Here is a 21,072-nt window from a genome sequence, read left to right as displayed (position 1 = left end):
ACTTGTTTTGATTATTAACAAAAAAAAGCTTGCATATTTTGTAAGTACCCAGCACTATAAAGATTTATATGTATATCTTTAAAAACGTATCCAAACGGACACCTGGTGTTTATAAATAAGAGATTGTGTTGAAGAAAACTTCGTCTTTACCTGTTTAAAACACCAAATTCAGCATTAAGATTAATAAAGTTCCTAGTTTCTCATTTCAGCTACGTTAGGTATTTTCTCGACAAACATTCCAGAAATAAAAACAAATCTGATATGAACGATAACCATTGACTCAGTTTCGGCGGCACTTTTTCCATATATTCAATATCATATCATTGTTTGTATATACCTAAATTTTTAAAATGAAAATTTCTATGATAACTACCCAACGTTTTTTTTTAATTTCTTGCAACATAGAAAAAAATATCAGAGGTTATCGTTCACGGTAACATTAAATTGATTAACGTTGAAGCTTTCAATAAAAGTTCAGAGTTCAATATTCCCTGATATGTAGCAGTTAGTTCTTTGTAACGTTGAAGGAAGTAATTTATTATTCAAATAAATATGTATATTGTTTTAATTATATCTAGATAAAAAAAATATCGAATTGTTGGTTCATTGGTATATTATAGTGTTTTAACAAAAAAATATTAACTACTACCAATATAACAGATTGTGCAAATTGAACAAATTTTGAAAGATATTTGACAGGTGTTTCAAGAAACAAACAAGTTCCTAAGAACTTAATCTTAAAGCATATTTTATAATTTAATTCGTGCTGTTTGATAAGAGATGGCGTAATTTATATAATATTACATCGTTCCAATATTCCGAACCTGCGATAATTTTTTTTTCAATCAAATATGTCCAACTTTGTTCCCGAAAAAGTGTTTTTGTGGGGAGTTCTTCTTCATTACTTTAATATGAAGAAAAATGCTGCCGAAAGTCATCGTATTTTAGTGGAAGTTTATGGTGAACGTGCTCTAGCTGAGCGAACGTGCCAAAAGTGGTTTGCACAATTTAAAAGTGGTGATTTTGGCTTGGAAGACGATGAACGTCCTGGGTAGCCAAAAATGTTTGAAGGTGAAGAACTGGAAGCATTACTCGATGAAGATTGTTGCTAAACACCAGAAGAGCTCGCAGAATTTTTGGGTGTCACTCAAGCAGCCATTTCAAAACGTTTAAAAGCAGCTGGATATACTCAAAAGCAATGAAATTGGGTTCCACATGAACTCAAGCCGAGACACGTCGAAAGGCGGTTTTGCATGTCCTGGAACGCCATAGAAGGAAATCATTTTTGCATCGGATGGTTACTGGTGATGTAAAATGGATCCAATACGACAACCCCAGCGCAAAAAATCATATGTGAGATTCAGCAAACCAGCCAATTCAACGGCAAAGCCGAATATCCATGTCGCGAAGGTAATGCTGTCGATTTGGTGGGATCAGAAGGGTATGCTGTATTAAGAGATGCTAAATCCGGGAGAAAGCATCAATGGAGAACGCTACCGAGCACAATTAATCCATTTGAAGAGAGCAGTAGCCGAAAAACGCCCAGACACGAGGCAATAATTTCCCATAATGACAACGCTCGGCCCCACGTTGCTATTCCGGTTAAGAACTATTTGAAAAACACTGGATGGGAAGTTTTACCTCACTCGCCTTATAGCCCAGACCTTGGCCCTTCTGACTACCATTTGTTCCTGTCGATGCAGAACGCCCTCACTGGAATACGGTTCACAACAGAGCAAGATATCATTGGCTTGACTCATTCTTAGCTGCCAAACCGGCGCAGTTCTTTTGGAATGGGATCTACAAATTGTCAGAAAGATGGGAAAAGGTCATAGCTTCAGATGGGCAATACTTGTATATGCTTTTCTTAAATAAACTCCATAGGTCTCCATAGCGTGTAAAGCAATTTTTATCGGCTCTTATTTATTTTGTTCTACTGAAGATCGATTTGTGTTTCGTAATGTCGAAGTATTTTACTAATTTGTTTAATGAAATGTTTAAAGCTTTGGGTTAGTTGGGATTAAGCCATACCAAGAATACAGAAAAAGCAGCTATACGTTAAAATACGAGGGATTGTTACTTGATTTTTCGATGTTTTGACTATTTAAATGTCTAAATGCTAGCTCGCGCACGATCATCCAGTATCGCTTTGTGGATTTTCTTCAGCATTTCTGGCGTCGTCATCTCATTTGGTCGACCACTGCGATGTTGGTGTTTGAACCTCTACTACCCAATATTTTATTATTAATAATAACGATGACTAATTTTTTCCATGTTTACAAATTCATTGAAAAAGTTGACTATTGAAGGTTGCCAATCAAATACTAATCAACGGGGCGTCTTCAAATTGCCATCTCTAGGTTAGGCCAGGTACTTATTGGAACATCCTCGTATATGGGTTTCTTTGGTCATTTTTAAAGTAATATCCTATGTCTGCGCAGCAAGTCAATGTCACGTCACGCAGTTATTTTGATGTTGAGGCAAAATTTACAGTGAAAAGTTCTAATAATCTTCCGTAAAAAAATTTATTTACAGCGTGAACGAGATTTTAATCCACGATCGGCGAATCTGGAGGTTGACGCTCGTTATGCTAACGAACGCAATTAAAGTGGTGGGATATACTAACAGTAATAAGCCGCTTGATCTTATTCAAAAGGAAAGTTACAAACAACCTCACAAAGTGACAAATCTACATACAGGTAGGATGGGACAACCCATTACGAGACCTTACTTGATACGGTGACAATTCTGTGCAATAGAGATTGCGTGTTCCAACCGGGCAGTTACCTTTATACGAGGGATTCTGTTTTGTGTTCCAACCGACTTGGTTATCGTTAGTGAACCGTTTCCGGACTGGTCTTTTCGATACTTGGTTGATAGCAGGTACCAATAACCATTAACCGTTCCAAGAACGGTCCAGACTAGCAGGTTGGAAAAAACCATTGCATAAGCATGTGAAAAAGACAGAGAGAGGGAAATAAACAAAGTACCTGAGCGATATGTAAGCAGACAGGTAACAAGGTTCGCTTTCGAACCAATTATTTTAGTGATTCCTTACGTGTGTAGTCGATTTTTATGTTTTTACGCACGAGAGAGTAATAAAACTTAAATTCTGATGCAAATCTTAGTACAGTCATTTTAAATATACTTACAGAATGATATAAATATTTCCTAAAATTTGCAGTACTTGAGATAATACGAGTTTTCAGGCTACCTCTTATAACTATGGGCTGTACAGAACAATAGAAAAAGTTTGGAAAGGTTGAAAGTACTACATAGTCGTATCATCAAATTTTTTCCAATAAGTATCTACTACAGGGTGTCCGGTGGCAGAATTAGGATTTAAAATATATATAACAAAAAATCTACAGAATATATGCATTTCTAGTTTTTTCAATATAAGATAGATAAATGCGGGTTTTATTTTTTTAACATTACATCTTCTAAATGTTGGCCGTTACGCCGGACACATTCTCGGAACCTGCTTTCGGTATTTTTTGCCACTCGCTGGAGAAGTGCGCCATTGACGATATTTTCTTTCATTTCAAAGATCATCGCCGGGCTTGTTCCGTATAATTTATTTTGGAGATACCCCCATAGAAAAAAGTCCATGGGGGTAAGATCCGAGGACTTGGGTGGCCAAGGGATCTCACCGAAACGGCTTATCAATTTTCTAAGGGAAGAAATCACGAAGCAGTGCCGTGGTCTCCCTATAAGTGAAGGCAGGATGTTCTCTCAATGTTGGAAATAAGCAGCACCGTCTAAGGAAATTGACGATTTTCAATAAAATAGAATCCAATTATTCCCCTGCTTGACAACGCACATCAAACCGTCACTTTGGTACTGTGAAGTGGCTGTTGATGTTTTAAGCGGAAGTTTTGTCTTTTAGAGGACCAATAACGACAATTTTGCTTGTTTACTCGCTCCAACATTGTTTTACAAAAATTTTTACGCATATTATGATCATTGGGCTTAAACGGTTGTACAATTTGAATTTGAAATGAATGAAATTCAAGATCCTTATTCAATATTTCGTGCACTATAGTTTTTGGATGCCCCAGCGAACGGACTGACGCGGATTATCGCGCAAATTCAATGTTTTCATTCGTTTTCGAAGGCCTGCTCGGGTTCCGGAACCTTCGCACACATGATCAAATCAAATCTTCACTTGTAACGTGAACAAAACCTTCGCATGAGCAATTGCACACAAATCATTGAAATAGGTTTCAATTGGAGGAAATGCACGTTGTTCACCAAAAAAGATTAGAATTTTTGTTTTATTTTAATTTAGAGAGATCGTAGGTTGTTTTTCACTCAGTAAGAAGGTTCAAGTTGTGTGTTCTGAACAGTAATTATTTCGATAAAATTATTAAATTTTCATCTATGTTGCTGAATTGAATCGATAGCGCTTTTTAAGTTTCTAAATTGTAAAAGCTTGATCCATAACAGTGATGTAGAATACATGGAAAATGTGATGGAATTTTCTTAGAAAAACACGTGCGTAGTATAAAGATTTAATGTTTTTCAGTAAATGTCATTTAATAGTTGTGTTCGCCTTTGATCTAATATTATATCTTCTAGGAAGATCAATAAAACAAGGTCTATTAACTTAAGTACAAAAGCTCTTATCAAATCAATCTATAATCGTAAACATTCCATTACAAATATTTCTTCAACAAAACACTTTCACGATTACTTTTTATTAGTGTCAAAAGTCACTCGTTGCTCTTAATTGTGTAGAATTTTAAATTTCTTGGCTTGATTAGTGTTTGACTCGTATTAATGTAGAGGTTATGGGGGCTCAGGTCAATTGTTGTGTTTACGTAACATTTTAACGTTAATTTCACCGTTAATACACTCACAAACGACGCGAGGAGCAATTGTTTTGTCCTCCCATAGTCACAGCTGTGTCAAAAATTGTCTCTTATTAATAAGTGACGGCTTTTTTCAATTAACCTCTCTTGTTAAAATGATTAACGCAAACCTATTCGGTTTAAGATACATACTTGGTATTTCTCTTTCTCGTGCGACCTCAGACTTTGTACGAAGCGATGATATTATAAGAAACCTTTGCCACAGCAATTTATCCAATTTGAAATACTTGAGAACATACACAGGACTGTAAATACGGGGTGTCCCACGACGTGTTAAAACTTTCGGTATATGGCAAAATACTTATAGCAAAATCATGAATATTTCTACGTTTAGGTTTTTAGATGCGATTTTTTTAACTAAAATATTTTCAAAGATTGCCGACTTTGTTATTTTAAATGGAACATCCTGTATATTAATACATTTTTGAAATTTAAGTAAAATTATAGTATACTTTTGTCTAAAAACTTTGTTCGATAAATGCATATTTTTTGAGTTATTAATTTTTTTGTAAAAAATTTGACCGTTGCAGACCCTTATAAATTATTTTTTCACGAGGATACCCTTAAAGATAAGAAAATGGTTTCTATTCGGTTGATTTTAGCAAAATCAAACGTATTTGGATCTATGTTGAAAAATTTTTCATTTTATACAGGGCGTATAAAAATTGTTTAAAGTTTAACTTCATAAATACCACATAAATATCAACTTTCTTTATTTTTTTAAATAGAACCACTCGGTTTTTTCTATTTTAATGCATTCAAGGGTAAAAAATACTTTTTTATTTCTTAGTGCTTGTGTAAACAAGTCAAAATAAAATTTAGACCACACATTTAATACCATGAATTTGTCTTATTTTTTACCCTTAGGTCCTTAGGCTGGCCCTGTCCAAATATAATGGAATTTTAAAATTCAACGAATTCGCGCGGTATTTTTAATTTGTTTTTTGTAAATGGCGAACGCGCCTTTCATGAACTTTTTATCATAAAAGGCGGTTTATTACAGTATTTCTTTTAAATAATTTCTATAAAAGTCTATTTATTTCTTGTGTTTCTTTTTGTTCTAGAGCTTTGTAGAATCCTATTTGTGGAATATAAATAAGTTTAGAGTTTAGAGCAGTAAGTTTAGTTTGGGGCCATCCATAAAGTACGTCACACGTTAATGGGGAGGGAGGGTATCACCGAAGTGTGACATCGTGTGACAAGGGGCATGGGGGGCCAATAGTTTTGTGACGTCACGTGTTAAAATTTAAAATACTAAAACGCAAAGTTTGGATGTCAATTGAAAATTTAAAAAAATTTATGAAATGTTGATTTTATTAGATTATTATTTAATAAAAATAAGTAAGAGGTTATAAAAATGTGCAAACCTATGACAAGGACGGGAGGAGGGGTTCAAAAGTCCTAAAATTCGTGTGACGTACTTTATGGATGGCCCCTTTTAAATATTACCAATTAGTAAAAGTAATCGCAGAAATTATCTAAGTGACATTTACAAGTAAATTATTATAAGTTAAGTGTTTAAATAAATTAAGAACGTAAGAGATAGTGTTTATTAATTCACCCCACGATTAGAAAGACGAAAAACGTTACAAAAGAATTAATAAAAGTATTTTCAAGTCAAAGTAGCTAAAAAATCAAAATTTTTATTATCAGAAACTACGATTGTAGAAAAAGATAAAACTCACCACTTGAGCATTGGGCGAATGTAGTAATTCGTGCTTTTCTAATTGGTCCTTGGAACTAAACGTCGTTGTACATTGTGAACATCCAAAAGGACCTCCGGTACCGACTAGAGTTGGCGTGGGGGACACGGCGCTGGGGGCAGTTAAGCTGATAGGTTCTGAAACGTTGGAAATTTCCATGTGACAGCATTCCACGTGCTCTTTGAGAGCTTGAAATGTTTGCATCCCTTTCTGGCATTGTGGACACTTTATGCAATAATCGGGGGATATAGGTGTGAGATCTTCTTCTTTTATAGTACCATTCGTGAGAGGAGAAGCTGCAAACAAAAAAATCAAGATTTAGTGAATTAAAAACAAAGTTGAGGTGCTGTCAGTTTTAATTATCATTAGCAGTTAAAGCATAGGCAAACAGCCCCAAGTTTCCCATCGTACATTATGGTGATTGAGATGAAAGTGTGTGAAAGATACCAGATTTGAAAGGTGTATGGGGATAATTTTTTTAGATCTTCATGGAAATTAGAGTAATTTAAAAAAAATCCGATAGGACAAAATCTGATAATGTTCAATGTAAAAAAAGCAGTTTTCTGATACTTTCCAGGCCGTTTTTAGAAAATCGAAGACTTTGTGGAGAATGAATGCATCTGGTGAACTTTCAATCTACAATATCTGATCAAGTTCAAAGTTTATCGGAAGAATTATGAATCTTCCAAACATGCAGGTGAAGCTTTAAAGTTAGAGCGATTTTTGCAAAATTTGAATAGATTTTTAGCAGTTTCTTTAGAATGAATGAGTCTGTTGGAGTTTCAATAGACAAAATTTAATAATGATTATGGTCTTTATGAAATATCCAAGTTCGAGATATTTCTGGAAAGTTTGAAAACATTTTCTATGAAATTCTGAAGAACCTAATAATTTTCCAATAAATTTAAAAAAATTATCAAAATTTATGGAAAATTCAGGTTCAGTTCCTCGAACACGGTGAGTTTTCTGGAAAATTCCAGCACTTTCACAAAAAACGAAATTTTCTGAAAAATGGTAAGTCTAGAAAAGTTCCGCTGAACAAAATATGATAAAGATCGAGGTGCTACTGAAACAATATCTGAGAAAATTCACGCAATTTCTCAAAAACAAAGAATTTTCAGATAGTTTCTCGGATATATGAATTCTTTAAAATATATGTTCTTTTATTGTTTATAATGTTAATTTCTTCTTCTAAATTATGATTATAACAACAAAATAAATTGGATGTTACTATTTTCCGAAGATTTAATTGAATTATGAACTGTAGACCAGTAATTTTTTCCTCATGATCAACAAGAAATTTGAATCAGAATCTTGATATATTCTGAAGTACTTTTAAATCCTAAAAATTCAGCACATTCCTAGTTATTTATTCCTAGCATTTCTTTCTAGGACTTCATAATCATTTCCAATTTTGTCTACTTTTGTGATTACCAATAGTGGTTTCAGACACTTCATCGTTTGTAGAATATTCTTTCTACGTCTCTTTAAGAACCCATTTCATTCCCATAAGTTGAAATTATTTTAAAAATTGTTTTGAAGAGTATCATTTTGTTGTCTTGAAAGTTTTACTTATCGTATATAACAGTTTTAAGGAATTGCGTTATTTTCCTTTCCTTGTGTATTCTCTTTCCTCCACGATCAATTTGTTCTCGAGGTTTTTGTTTCTGTTTTGTCCACATTTTCATTTAGATTTTTAGATTTTTCAAGCCCTCTTTGCCAGACGTTTTAAATTCTTAGCATATACGTCAAATGGTGTTCAAGAAAATTAGCTTTCACGTTAAACGTGGAAAATTTAACAAACTAAAAGTTTATCATGGGTCAAAGATCAGAAGCTATTGATTATGGTTATTAACCTCGATGACTGACGTCCACTGAAAACTCATCTGGCGCTATCAATATAGTTAATTTATGCAAGGAAATGATCATAACCGAGAAGCTACCACAATATAAAGATCTACGTAAAACTTATTAATATATATAATAAAATAAATAACTGCTGACTAAGCGACCTTTGAAATCTAAACATCCTTTATACGAATATACCTTTTTTTGTTTTGTTTTTGCGGTAAAAGGTGGAAATTCTGTTGTGATTCACTTCAGCTTCCCTATTGATTGTAATAACATTTAGATTTGTGGAAAAAATCAACCATGTGATTATACAGTTAATTTTACATAGATTTCGATGTTACATCAAAAAAAATGTCAAAATTTAAGATGAACTGAATTGGTTACACCATGCAACAGAAAAAAGCTTTTTATCACTATTTACTCAGTAATTCAATTTTTTTTCATACAAAAAGATCTAAAAAGCATCAAAGCTGGAAAATTAAAGTGGCAAGGATACTTTGGAGAAAAATAATGAATAAATGTGAAAATGAAATGTACACCAATTATCTTAATTTATCGTACACAGATTTGATCTGCCTAATTTGGCATTTGAGTGTTTTATTATTGACGTAAAACATTTGGAATGTACCTGGTAGCTATCTCTAACTTTGTATTCTCAAACAGCACCTGTAAAATGTTAATCTAAATTTGAAAATTCGTTTCAGGACAAGTTAAATTCGTATTTTGTTCAAATAAACTTTAGTAAAGTAATTTTGAGTCTAAAATTGATTCATTTGTAAAATCCATCTAAAATGAATTTCGAAAAAAAATTTTGTGGGAATTATATTGTCCATTTGACATTTATTTCTTGATAAAATTGAATTTGGCAAAGATATTTCTAACTAAAAGACAACTGGAAAACCAAAAATTAAAGTTGGAAAAGTCGTTTATGGTCCCAATGGTATTAGTTAAAATTAAATATGGGACCTTATTTTTTTCGACGTTATATATAAAAGCCAAATTAAATTTGGAAGAGATCATTTTGGTCAATAAATTTGGAGAATATAATTTTGAGTTCAAATGAATTAGGGGATGTTTTGTGTGACACTAATAGATTTTAAAAAGCTATACTCCGATAAAGTAAATTTGTGAAAGCCATTTTTCAACAAACTGAGTCAGGAAAAGCTATTTTCCATAAAACTAATTGTAAAAAGCAATAATTTAACAAAATTTGTTAAGAAAAGCCATATTTCAACAAACTAAATTCGTGAAAGCCATATTCAACAAATGAAAACTGGGAAAGCCTAATTTCCACAAATTAAATAATAAATTCTTTTTTTCCAAAAATTAGAATTGGAGAAACCATATGTTCTTTAGGTTAATTTTAGAAAAAAATCCATTTTGCGTCTAGATTAAATTTGAAAAATCCATTTTGTGATCAATTCAAATTTGGAAAACAAATTTCATCATTAAATTTTAGGTCAAATTAATTTGGAAAATACAATTTTTCTCCAAATTAAATCTTTTATGATAAAATGTTATTAAGTAAAACCATTTACGTCAAAATTAAATTTGAAAATAATTTTTGTCCTTTGGAAAATTGAATTGGATAAAAAATATAATTGAATTTTGAAAAGAAATTTCTAGATAAATTAAATCCCGAATAGCAAATTCTTTACCAAAAACCTAGTGCAAATTAAATACATTTTATGATAAAAAGTTATTTAGCATATTGAATTTTGAAATCATATTATTGTAAATAGCATCGAATTTTTCGAAATGATATCTGGTAAAGCCAATATACGCCGAAATTAAATTTGATAAAGATCATTTTCTATTCAATTAGGAAAAAGAAAGCTATTTTTGTTCAAATATAACATGGAAAATTCATTTTTTTTATTAAATTTTATTTAGAATAGCCATTTTCATCCAGATTTAATTTGAAAATAAACAATTTTTGTCCTCATCAATTACAATTGCATTTTTGTCTATCCTGACACTAGTTTTTCTTCTTTTATTTCAAACTTACTCTTTTAATTTTGTCTGTAGCAACACTCCGATTTACTTGTCATCACTTAGAGTGCATAAAATTATTTTATAATTATTATTATCACAAAAAAACTCATTCTTTTGAGTTACGTGAGTATATTGAGTGATATTTGATCAATGACTCCAGTTGTATTGACCTCCAATGCCTCACTTGAAGTCAGCTTATCCATGTAGATTGTGGACTACATATTTGCAAAGACAGAAGACAAGAGGTGTGATATCACGTGATCTAGTCGGAGAATTAACTGGTCTAAAGAGTGAAATGATTTGTTCGCCGAATTCGCAAGTGGCGCCATCTTTTCGGAACCAAATTCCGTCGACATCACGGGAACATTTCGTCTGACCTCTGTTTTGACGAACCAATTATTCCACCGGCCAATATACCACACTCAACATTTGTCTTTTATGGATTTAATGGTAGCTTTGGCCTCTTCGGTATGTTCAAATTTTGTTTATTCACGAACCCATGAAGCTACAAATTGCCCATCATAGGTAAATGGTTTTAAGCTGTTAAGAACGGTGACTAATCATATTATATTTGAAAAGAATGAAATCAATATCTCAACTTATTTTGAAATCGAGGAAAACTGTGCTTTGTCAATTCTGTGTCATCATAATCTGAGATTACCTATAAAATTTTATCTGTGGCTTCACAGGGAGATTGAATAAGTCACGTTTTCACACGTCACCGGAATTCTCATTACAAAAACAGAAATGACCGACTAATTTATCGACTGTTAGTCTTTCTTCCCAAAAACATCAACGTGGTTTCAAGGTTTTTCACGTTAAACGACATTATGAGTGATGCGATTTTTCACTGACGAATCGTTTCTGTTTATACCTACTACCTACATTTGGACATAATAATTTTAAAACGAAAATTTATTACAACATTTGTTGATATTTAAGTATGCTGCTTTCATTCAAACAAGTTGCCTGGAAAAAAAATTTTGACAAAGTAAGCAAGCTAAAAGAAGAATAATATCTCAAAAAAAGGACTGCAGTACAGTCATTTTCATATCACGCGACAACCGTCACTATTCAGGAGACAACTGAGGACGTAGTGGCCACAAAATGAGCTGCAAATGTTGAGAAAGTCTGACAGACGTTATTTGGATATCAACATCCAAACTGATAGCAGAGTATGTAACCTAGAACTGGTGATTATACCTGGAAAATTTGGTGTAGCTGAAGTAGATGATCTCAGCAACTTTAATTTGAGTTTCGAGAATCATATTATGGCTATAACATCAGAAGGTGCTTCTGTAATAAGACATTTTGGAAGGGAAACCTCATATGAAATGATATTGTAGCTATATGAATCACGTCATTCACTTAACTATTTCAGACGTCATTTACAACAAAAAAGACTGCGGAAAATTCATTTAGAATTACAAAAATTCAGACTCTGGGGATAATGATTCTGCTAATGAGAAATATTTTTGTTGTTGTTACGATTGAACATGAAAACGTGGCTAAAGTTACTATTCCTGATGAAGACAATGTTAAGAAAGTACGATGGTAACCTGAGATTCTAGGGTGTTAAATTTTCGTAGGAATACCACCTTTTTAAAACATTTTTGTTTTTAACTAAACATAATCATGTTTTCTAAGGTTGTCTCAAAAGTTTTTGACTTCAACCTCGGCACCTATCAATATAATTCTGGAAATATATTTATCTCACTAAAATTTCAGCCATTTTGTGTAAGAGAGTTTTGAGATATGGCAACATTGATGTATGTCAAATCTGCCATTCACATAATAACACAATGTTTCGCTGGTTTTGCAAATTCAATCTTGGTGACACTACGCAAAAGGATGAATTTCGCGATTGTCCCTAAAATCGGCTGTTGGGCCAGAAAACTTCGATGCTGTGCGTGATATTACAAGATCGTCATGTAACATATCGTGAGATTAGTTCCACTCACACACACAAATTTGGCTGTCAAAAAGATTTGTTCACGTTGGGTACCCAGTAATTTGACTACCGTTCAAAAAGGAGGTTTTCGGAATAACTGGACATTAGAGCAACGTAGAACGGTCAATTCTGAATGGTACACCATCATTTGTTTGCCAAAGTGTCAATGGAAAAAATGCTTCAAAAACCATATCCAATTATCAATATTTGTTTTAATGTTTCCATCTCAAAACTCGAGTAGTATAGAATTAAAATGATTAGGGAAAAAAGATGTATGTGGACTTGAAATAAGTGCCGAAAATTCTTTTTGTTTAAAATGCATGCATCGCCATCTGTTAGTAAAATTTTTAAGTTTGATTTAAAAGTTCTAATACATTTTGTTTCATATAGAAATTAATTCAATTAACTCATGCTGTATCAAATGGTTTATTAACTTTTTTATAAAATATTTGATTATAAATTCCCATTCAAACTAATAGAAAATATAATTTTCAAAATGCACAAAGTGAAAATAAGGCCTGGCTATTAAATATCGAGATTAGTTACGAAAAAGGGTTTTATTATAAAAAATATTCTACATTTGAATGCTCCCTTTCAATGTACTCCCCTCCCCTCGCCACATACTTTTCCATACATTTTTTCCATTGATCTAAGCGGTGCAGGAAGTCTTCTTTGGTGAGGGCCTTTAGGCGCTTTGCCTTTACCGCGTCCATCGACTTAAATGAGGTCAAAACAGATCTGAGCAGACCCGTTGACGCAATAGCTTTTGATCAGGAGTCAGATTTTTTTGCACCAACTTCATACAGACTTTTCTCATGTGTAATTTCTCGTGTAAAATTTTTCTTTATTGGCGTTTACAGCCTCGGTAATCATCCGGATGCTCATAAGACGATCTGAACGCACAATTTGGTTGATTTTGGTCACTGTTTCCGGAGTTGAAACAGTCACAGGACGACCTAGACGCTGGTCATCTTCAGTGTTCTCTCCGACCTCACAAAAGCGCTTACACCACTCAAAAACACGCACAAGAGATAAAGAATTTTCCCCTATAGGCCTCTTTCAAAGATTTATGGTACTCAGTCGCAGTTTTTTTCAATTTAACGAGAAATTCGAGATTGATACGTTGCTCCGTCTCGTTATTTAATAGCGAGACCTCGTATTTAAGAATGTTACTATTTTCTAGTTACATCAGTTTCATTGGTCTTACTGCATTAAAATTCCACTTGGAAATATTCCAATTTTGTCAGCTTTTGTTCTGGTGACACAAAAAGTAAACGATTCGTTTAAAAAGACAAATGTTTCTTCCTTCAAAGTAACAAAAAAAAAAGAACAAAACAACTTTTGTCGTTTCTAATGTTTTGTTGGGTAATAAAATAAAACGTGATGATAATAAGATGCAATATCTGTAAAGTTAATAATCTAATAAACGTATTTCACCTGCGATTTCATTAATTGTTGATAATTTACATGTAAATGGTGACGATATACTCACAACATATTTCAAAGTTGACTTTTACTTGATTAGTTTGGTTTAGATACAAGGCTGCTACGTGATGCTATATCAAAAGATTTTACAAGCATTTTATAGGAAGAACGAGTCAACATAAAAGTGATACAAATAGTCTATGCTTAGTTTTTGAAAGACAGATAAAAATTGACGTTTCGACTCATTTAATTTCTTATTATCCAAATATTTCACTAAATTGAAATTTAAAACATCAAAATAAGTAATATTATATATCAAGTACTAATTGTGACGCTGTCTATATAGGGCAAACATCTCAGTATTTAGAATATAGACTAAACGATCATCAATACGATAAAAAAATTGAAAATTCAAAAATTCTTGAAACAAAAAAGAGAATTATTAGAGATTGTTCACAATATACGAACGAAAAAGTTTTGAATGATAAAAAAGACCTTAATAAGTTGAATGAAATTTATAGGTTGTAAATTTTTCGTATTAGAAAAAATTTCTATTTTGATTTTGTTGATTGATATAAATACGCATATTATCAGTGTCAATATCACATTTTGATAAAGACTTAAATAAGTTGTAAGGTCAATTTTTTTTAAATCTTTTAAAAATGATTGAGAAAAACTAATTTTAAAACAGAAGACACTTAAAATCAAGAGCATAAACGTATCAAACGGTTTAATAAATTAGAATAAAGAAAAGAAATATTAAGTGACACTAATTCGATTAGATGACTATTCATTTAGTCACTAGTAATATTTTCCAAAAATTACTTTCGCAATGGGAACATCAAGAGAAAAAAAGTACTTTATCATGTGTTAAACTGTTAATTGCCACACAGGATGTCACCAATAACCGTAAAGTCGGTTAATTATTTCCCGTCAAGCATACCTTTGTGTGATTAAATTAAAGGAAATAATGGCAGTATATGGAATAAAATAAAACAGTAACCTGAGAAAACACTGATAATAATCAATTTTGAGGTTTTATATTCCTTGTATTGATATTGTACAATATCCGCTAGATTAGCATAAACTGGTAGAAATTTGAAAATCGCATTAAATCGAATCATTTTTAGTATAATCGATAAAGAAAATAATCTGCTATCTTCTTACAGATCTGATCATTATATCGAACAAAGGACATAAAGCAAACATACCGATCATGAATCTACTCATATATAGATTTCTGCTCTAAAACTCGTTCTTCTAACACGCAGTTTTACATAACTACATAGGGTGTTCACAAAAATTTCATTGTTCAGATAGCCCCGTCTTGCCCTACCAGACATTACCAAAGTCCGATGTCCTTTGAGAAGCCGAAGCGCTTTGGCTTAAACCCTTTGATGTCGATAGGCAGGTTGTGGGGTTTGCCCAGGTGTTTAAACCGCGCCCGGGTAAGTGCAGGGCACTCACAGATAACGTGTTTGGTGAACAACGAACGGGGTCCATATATCTTCGCCAAGCCTGCCTTGCGAGAAGGCTGTCAAGAGACGTGATGACAGCGCTTTTGGCCACACCAAGAATGGGTTCTGGGCCTATTGGTGGGAAGATTTTAGATCGAAATTACAATTAAACGTACATTCCATTTAGTCCGGAGAAGTTGAGGTAAAAAAATCAACTTTTCTCCAAAACTTTCTGGCTTTCCTTACTGAAAAGGTTGCCGATCTCTGCCTCAGCCGCTTTTAATAGGGCACTGAATCTGGAGATGTAGCAGTATCTTCAATAGCTCTTTTCTTGTGAAAGAGACGGCTACAAAAAAAATGTTGTCGCTTGTTAAAAACTTTGGTAAATTGTAATTTTAGGCTCTTTTGATTGAAAAGGTTGCTGACCTCTCTTTCAGCCGCATTTAATTGGGCACTGCATCTGGAGATGTGGCAATATCTTCAATAGCTCTTTTCTTGTGAAAGAGACGGCTATAAAAAATGTTGTGGCTTGTTAAAAACTTTTGTAAATTGTAATTTTAGGCTTGCCTGATTGAAAAGGTTGCCGATCTCTGTTTCAGCCTCATTTAATTGTGCACTGCATCTGGAGATGTAGCATTATCTTCAATAGCTCTTCTGTGAAGCTTAGAAAAGCTTTTACAATTTTTGGAAAATTTTAAAAGTTCAAAGTCGAAAAAGCCTCATCATGATCTGCTCTATACTGATATATTACTGCACGTACATTTAAATCGAACTATTCATATTATAGAATGTTTATTTCGTAATAATTTAGATTTTTAATTTATATATTTATTTCAATGAGTCACGATGGATCAAAAATTGCGTTGCGAAGATATACACGTTGTAGATATGAGAAAATATGTTTACTTTGTAGGTATGGGCCATCCTGTAGATAAAAGTGTTTTTGAGAGATAAGAATTAATAACTTTTCTAGATAATTCTCATATCAACCGTCGTCAAATTAAAAATTCACTCTGTATGTACTAAACAAAAAAACGTTTTTCGGCCAACAAGAATTGAAAAATCCCAAGGTAGGAAGTCGCCGCCGCTGTCGGTATTTTTACCTAAATCTATTAATATCTAACCCAATTACACGAACGACTTGAAATCGGAAAACATTTTTTTTTCAATTTTATCGTGACTAGGTCATTTCATGCTAATATAACTTACATGTGCCAGGATGTTTGATTGGTTATCCGATAAAAGGTGGAAAATCGGAAATTGGTTACGTATTTATAGGACAGGAAAGGGAAACGCTGAAACGTTCAACGCATACCGGCTTCATGAAATGTTGGTTATCTAAATTCAGGAGTCGAGACACCCGTTACCTAAATATATCTAATTCGCTTCATCCCTCATTCTGATAGGTATTTGGGTGTATAAAAAAATTATATGGGAAATATTTCTATTATATAATTTCCGTAGAAAAACTTGCGATTATACAAATTCTGCTTCGCAAAAAAACAATTAGTATGTAGAAAAGTTATTTATTACAATAAAACAAATTAAAGATTTCGATCATTTTTGTTAGTGTAACTTATTAAAAACACCCAGAATTGGTTTTAAATCTACGAGGATTTTCATAGAAGTACTTAACCTGACCTAGAGTTGCTTAAAAATAATAGGAAGACGCTACGTTGTTTAGTATTTGTTTGGCAGCCATCGACAGTGAAAGTTTTCAGTGAATTTGTCTTCTATTTGGTTCCATTCATGTTTATTCCAATCGGTTTCAGTACATTCTTCCTTTCCAATTCCAAATCCTTAGACATGTCCACAAACACTGATCGCTTAGACCCAAAAAATCTCAAACTTTGATTCATCACTCAGTAAAATTTTCATATTCTTTATCTCACTGCAAACTCTCAATTTTATTTTGATGTCTTGAAAGAGAGTCGTTGATCACGTTAACTGATAAATACAATACGTTTATCTTCAGCGGTTGTGGTTTTTCGAGGCCGTCCTGAACGTTTTCTATCGCCAAAGCTCCTGGTGGATGTATGTCAATGGCAATAGTACTTCTAGTAGTTTTACCCAAGTCTGAATTTGCAGGAACGATTCGTATACGAACTTCACAAAGATGCGTCTTGGTACAAGAAGTATAAATTAGAGTCCTACAGGGCTAACTGGGACTAAATTACAATCATAAATACCGAAGAAATGATTAATAGTTGAGGAATAAGAACCACATAAGCCGGTACTTGCAAGTTTTAACTTGTCATCATCAGTTAACATTACAAGATGCTGTATAACAATTCATAGAAATAAATTACTTATTCTCCTGTATAAAATGATTTTTTAAAGTTAATTGCCTTGAACAAATAAAGTATTAAAATGTATTTTTTATCGTTACCTACATTTTATCATTAAAATCAGACATGTCATTCAAAAACTAATCGCAAATTTATATTTGCAAAGGTTACACGTGGAAGGAAATTGGCCGATAAAAGCATCATCAGGTGAAAATCGGAAACAGGCAAGGAGAAACGAAATATAATAAGCGATATTAGTCCAAAAGGCATGCTTGCATTTTTTAATATAACTTGATTTTAGCATACATTTGAAGGATTTGTAGTTAAAAAATATTAAATATCATCAGTGGGTAGAAAATAATTAAACACTACCCTAAAAATCACTTGACTTGTTTATTCTTGATGACGGTTTGCTTTACACAACATTTAATATTTATTGTCGCGTGAAAAATACAGAATTGAAACTTAAAAAAATTAATTTGAACGATTCTAGTGATAGTGACTCAGAATACGTCAAGGATGAATTTTTAATCCCGGCGAGAAAAGTAGGGCATTCTCGCCCACGATTTTTGTCACCAGAGTCGAAGACGTAATGTACTATTTTGAAAATATCTCCAAAATGTGATAAGATATAAAAAAAAATCTAAACAAAAAATGTAGGGACCAAAACATTTTTGAGTGTATGAACCCATTTTAAGGTTAAAATTTTGTGTTGAGGTTAGGAACAAACACCTGAGATACTTTTTTGTAAAGAATTTTGTACTTTTCATTTTTTATTACGGCAGTTTTTTCGAATTCCTCATAGTTTTCGAGTTATCCGCAATTAAAAATGTTTTTGAGTACATGAACCCATTTTACGGTGAAAATTTCGAAGTTAGAAAAAGTGCCTGGAAACCAATTTATGAAGAATTTTGTGCTCTACAGTTTTGGTTCTGGCACTTTTTTTTTGAAATCTACGTAGTTTTCGAGTTATTCGCGATTCAAAATATTATTGAGCGTCAAACCCATTTTATAATGGAAATTTTGAGGTTATGAAGAAATTAAAACCTTTTTTGCACAGAATGTTTGCTCTACATTTTTAGTCCCGGCAGTTTGTGTCGAAATCCTCATAGTTTCCGAGTTATCCGCAACTCAAAATGTTTTTGTGTACATAAACTCATTTTACGATGAGAATTTTGAGGTTAGGAACAAATACTTGGAATACTTTTTTGTAGAGAATTGTGTACTCTACATTTTTTGTTACGGTAGTTTTTTCGAAATTTGCATAATTTGCCCGTAATTTAGTTAAAGAGTTGCTAGACATATTCAGTATTCGAAAATCTCTCTCCCAGAATCTGGAAAGAAAAAACCGCCCAATTTAATTGAAGGTTTTAGCTCAAAATCGCCCAATTTTAGTCCCACATTTTTTGTTTAGACCTTTTTTAATGTCTCTTCACGTTTTTGAGATATTGGAGATGGTTTTTAATTATTTTCTACCCCTTGAATGAAATTCGACATTTTTTAACTATAAATCCTTCAAATTTAAGCTAAAATCAACTTTATTGAAAAATTCAGATTTGTTTTTTGAATGGTAGTTTAAATCCTCATTTTATCGGACTGTATGTGTTCGAGGATGGAAAGGACCGTAAACGTTTTGAATTTGATACGTTTAAATCCTTAGTAATAAACAAGATATTTCATATTAAAGAAAAGAACGTTACTGAAAATGTTTATAAATAAATGTTTCGAAAGAGGTATATACATATCTCTTATCCGTGTAGGATATACAAAATACGTTTTTAATTTGCCAAAATGTGATAAAGCCGTTGAGATAACCTAGTTTCTAGTTTTTCGCATTGCTAAAAATGATAATTTCATTGAACTCTTTCGTTGTAATTTATAAACACATAAATTAAATCATTTAATTAGTTTATTTTTGCGAAAACCTTGACGTGAATCTGTGTCAGTATCAGAAATTTCGTTGAAGAGTTTATCAGACGCTCCGAGAAATATCCTTCTTATATGGTCTAGATTCAAATTTAGGATTATAAGGTGACATTTTTATAGAAGAGCTTTTATTTATATTTTTGACACGAAGCACGACAACTGTCAAATCACAAAAACTTCGTACTTCGGCACTAAACTATTTTTTTTTAATTTTCTTCTATTTGTTAGCGGCTGGTTCTTACCACATCATTGATTAGTGGAATGTCCAGTTCGTTATGGATTGTTTTTAACGAACCAGGGAGCTCTACTCAACATACGGAGTGTTTTTGATAAGTGTTTTTCACCTAAATTCAACCCTAAGTACTTGATAACTGGTTTTATAGGAATAGGAATATTACTGATGAACAATTGCGAACAGATTTTCTTGTTGTAGTGTTATTTGCATTGACGTTAACTTTCCATTGATTGAACCAGATTTGTAAAAAAATTTAGATGGTTTTGTACTTTTTCTGTAGCTACAGTTGGGTCTTCATCTGTTGTTATGATCGCCGTGTCGCCTACAAAGGTTGCTATGAAGATATCGTCTGTGCTTGGAAAGTCTTCTGTGAATATCAGATACTGAAAAGGGGCAAATAATTTTTCCCTCATTAAATTAACAAATGAGAAAACTAAGCAAGAGTTTAAACGAAGAATTTTTCCTAAGTACTTGATAAATGGTTTTATAGGAATGGGAATATTACTGATGAACAAATGCGAACAGATTTTCTTGTTGTAGTGTTATTTGCATTGACGTTAACTTTCCATTGATTGAACCAGATTTGTAAAAAATTTAGATGGTTTTGTACTTTTTCTGTAGCTACAGTTGGGTCTTCATCTGTTGCTATGATCGCCGTGTCGCCTACAAAGGTTGCTATGAAGATATCGTCTGTGCTTGGAACGTCTTCTGTGAATATCAGATACTGAAAAGGGGCAAATAATTTTTCCTTCATTAAATTAACAAATGAGAAAACTAAGCAAGAGTTTAAACGAAGAATTTTTCAAAATTCATTCAAGGAATAAAGAGGTTGTACATTGGCAGTTATGCTACAAAAATAGATATACAAAGATATTATCAATATATCCTAGTGAATCTACTTCTACAGCATAAGAACGGTTTCTGCGATTGCTGATAATTAGTATTAGGATCAGTGATAAAACGGTTAGAAAGATATTGAGAAAACATGAATTAGCATTGCATTCACAGATTAGCTTTGACCATATCTAGCTGGAGAGCAGTTGATTGGAACATGTTCTTTTCCAGATTTGGTCTTCTCACAAATAGTTGTCATCCATAGAGGCGAGGTAAAGAGGCATATCTAATAACACATATGTAGTAATGTGATTTGACTCCGTAGAAGAACATTGACGCTAGAAAGAACCTCCAATATGCACTATGAGGATTGAAGCTGATGCAAACTGTGGGATTATTATCTAAATCTATTATAGTGGACTGGAATTTTAAATTTTGGAAGTCAGAAAGTAGTTCAAATTCTTATTAAAATATTGCACATTGTTTTCATGGTTTCAATTAACTGCTAATTCAAACGTCTAAATCCAGGCAAT

General features: G+C 32.6%; 1 protein-coding gene across 3 annotated transcripts in view; it reads right to left on the bottom strand.

Moving 5' to 3' along the window:
- LOC130452972 (zinc finger protein 1) overlaps window positions 1-21,072 on the bottom strand; it is a 614,038-nt gene that overhangs the window by 9,494 nt on the left and 583,472 nt on the right. For all 3 annotated transcript variants that reach the window (XM_056792525.1, XM_056792526.1, XM_056792527.1), the window contains one exon: window positions 6,560-6,873. In XM_056792525.1, the coding sequence (XP_056648503.1) occupies window positions 6,560-6,873 (314 nt within the window). The remainder of the gene's footprint in view (window positions 1-6,559; window positions 6,874-21,072) is intronic.

This window comes from Diorhabda sublineata, chromosome 2 (genome assembly GCF_026230105.1).
Source record: "Diorhabda sublineata isolate icDioSubl1.1 chromosome 2, icDioSubl1.1, whole genome shotgun sequence".
Taxonomy (NCBI): domain Eukaryota; kingdom Metazoa; phylum Arthropoda; class Insecta; order Coleoptera; family Chrysomelidae; genus Diorhabda; species Diorhabda sublineata.
Note: the sequence above shows the minus strand (reverse complement) of the source record. Positions and strands in the feature narration are given on the sequence as shown.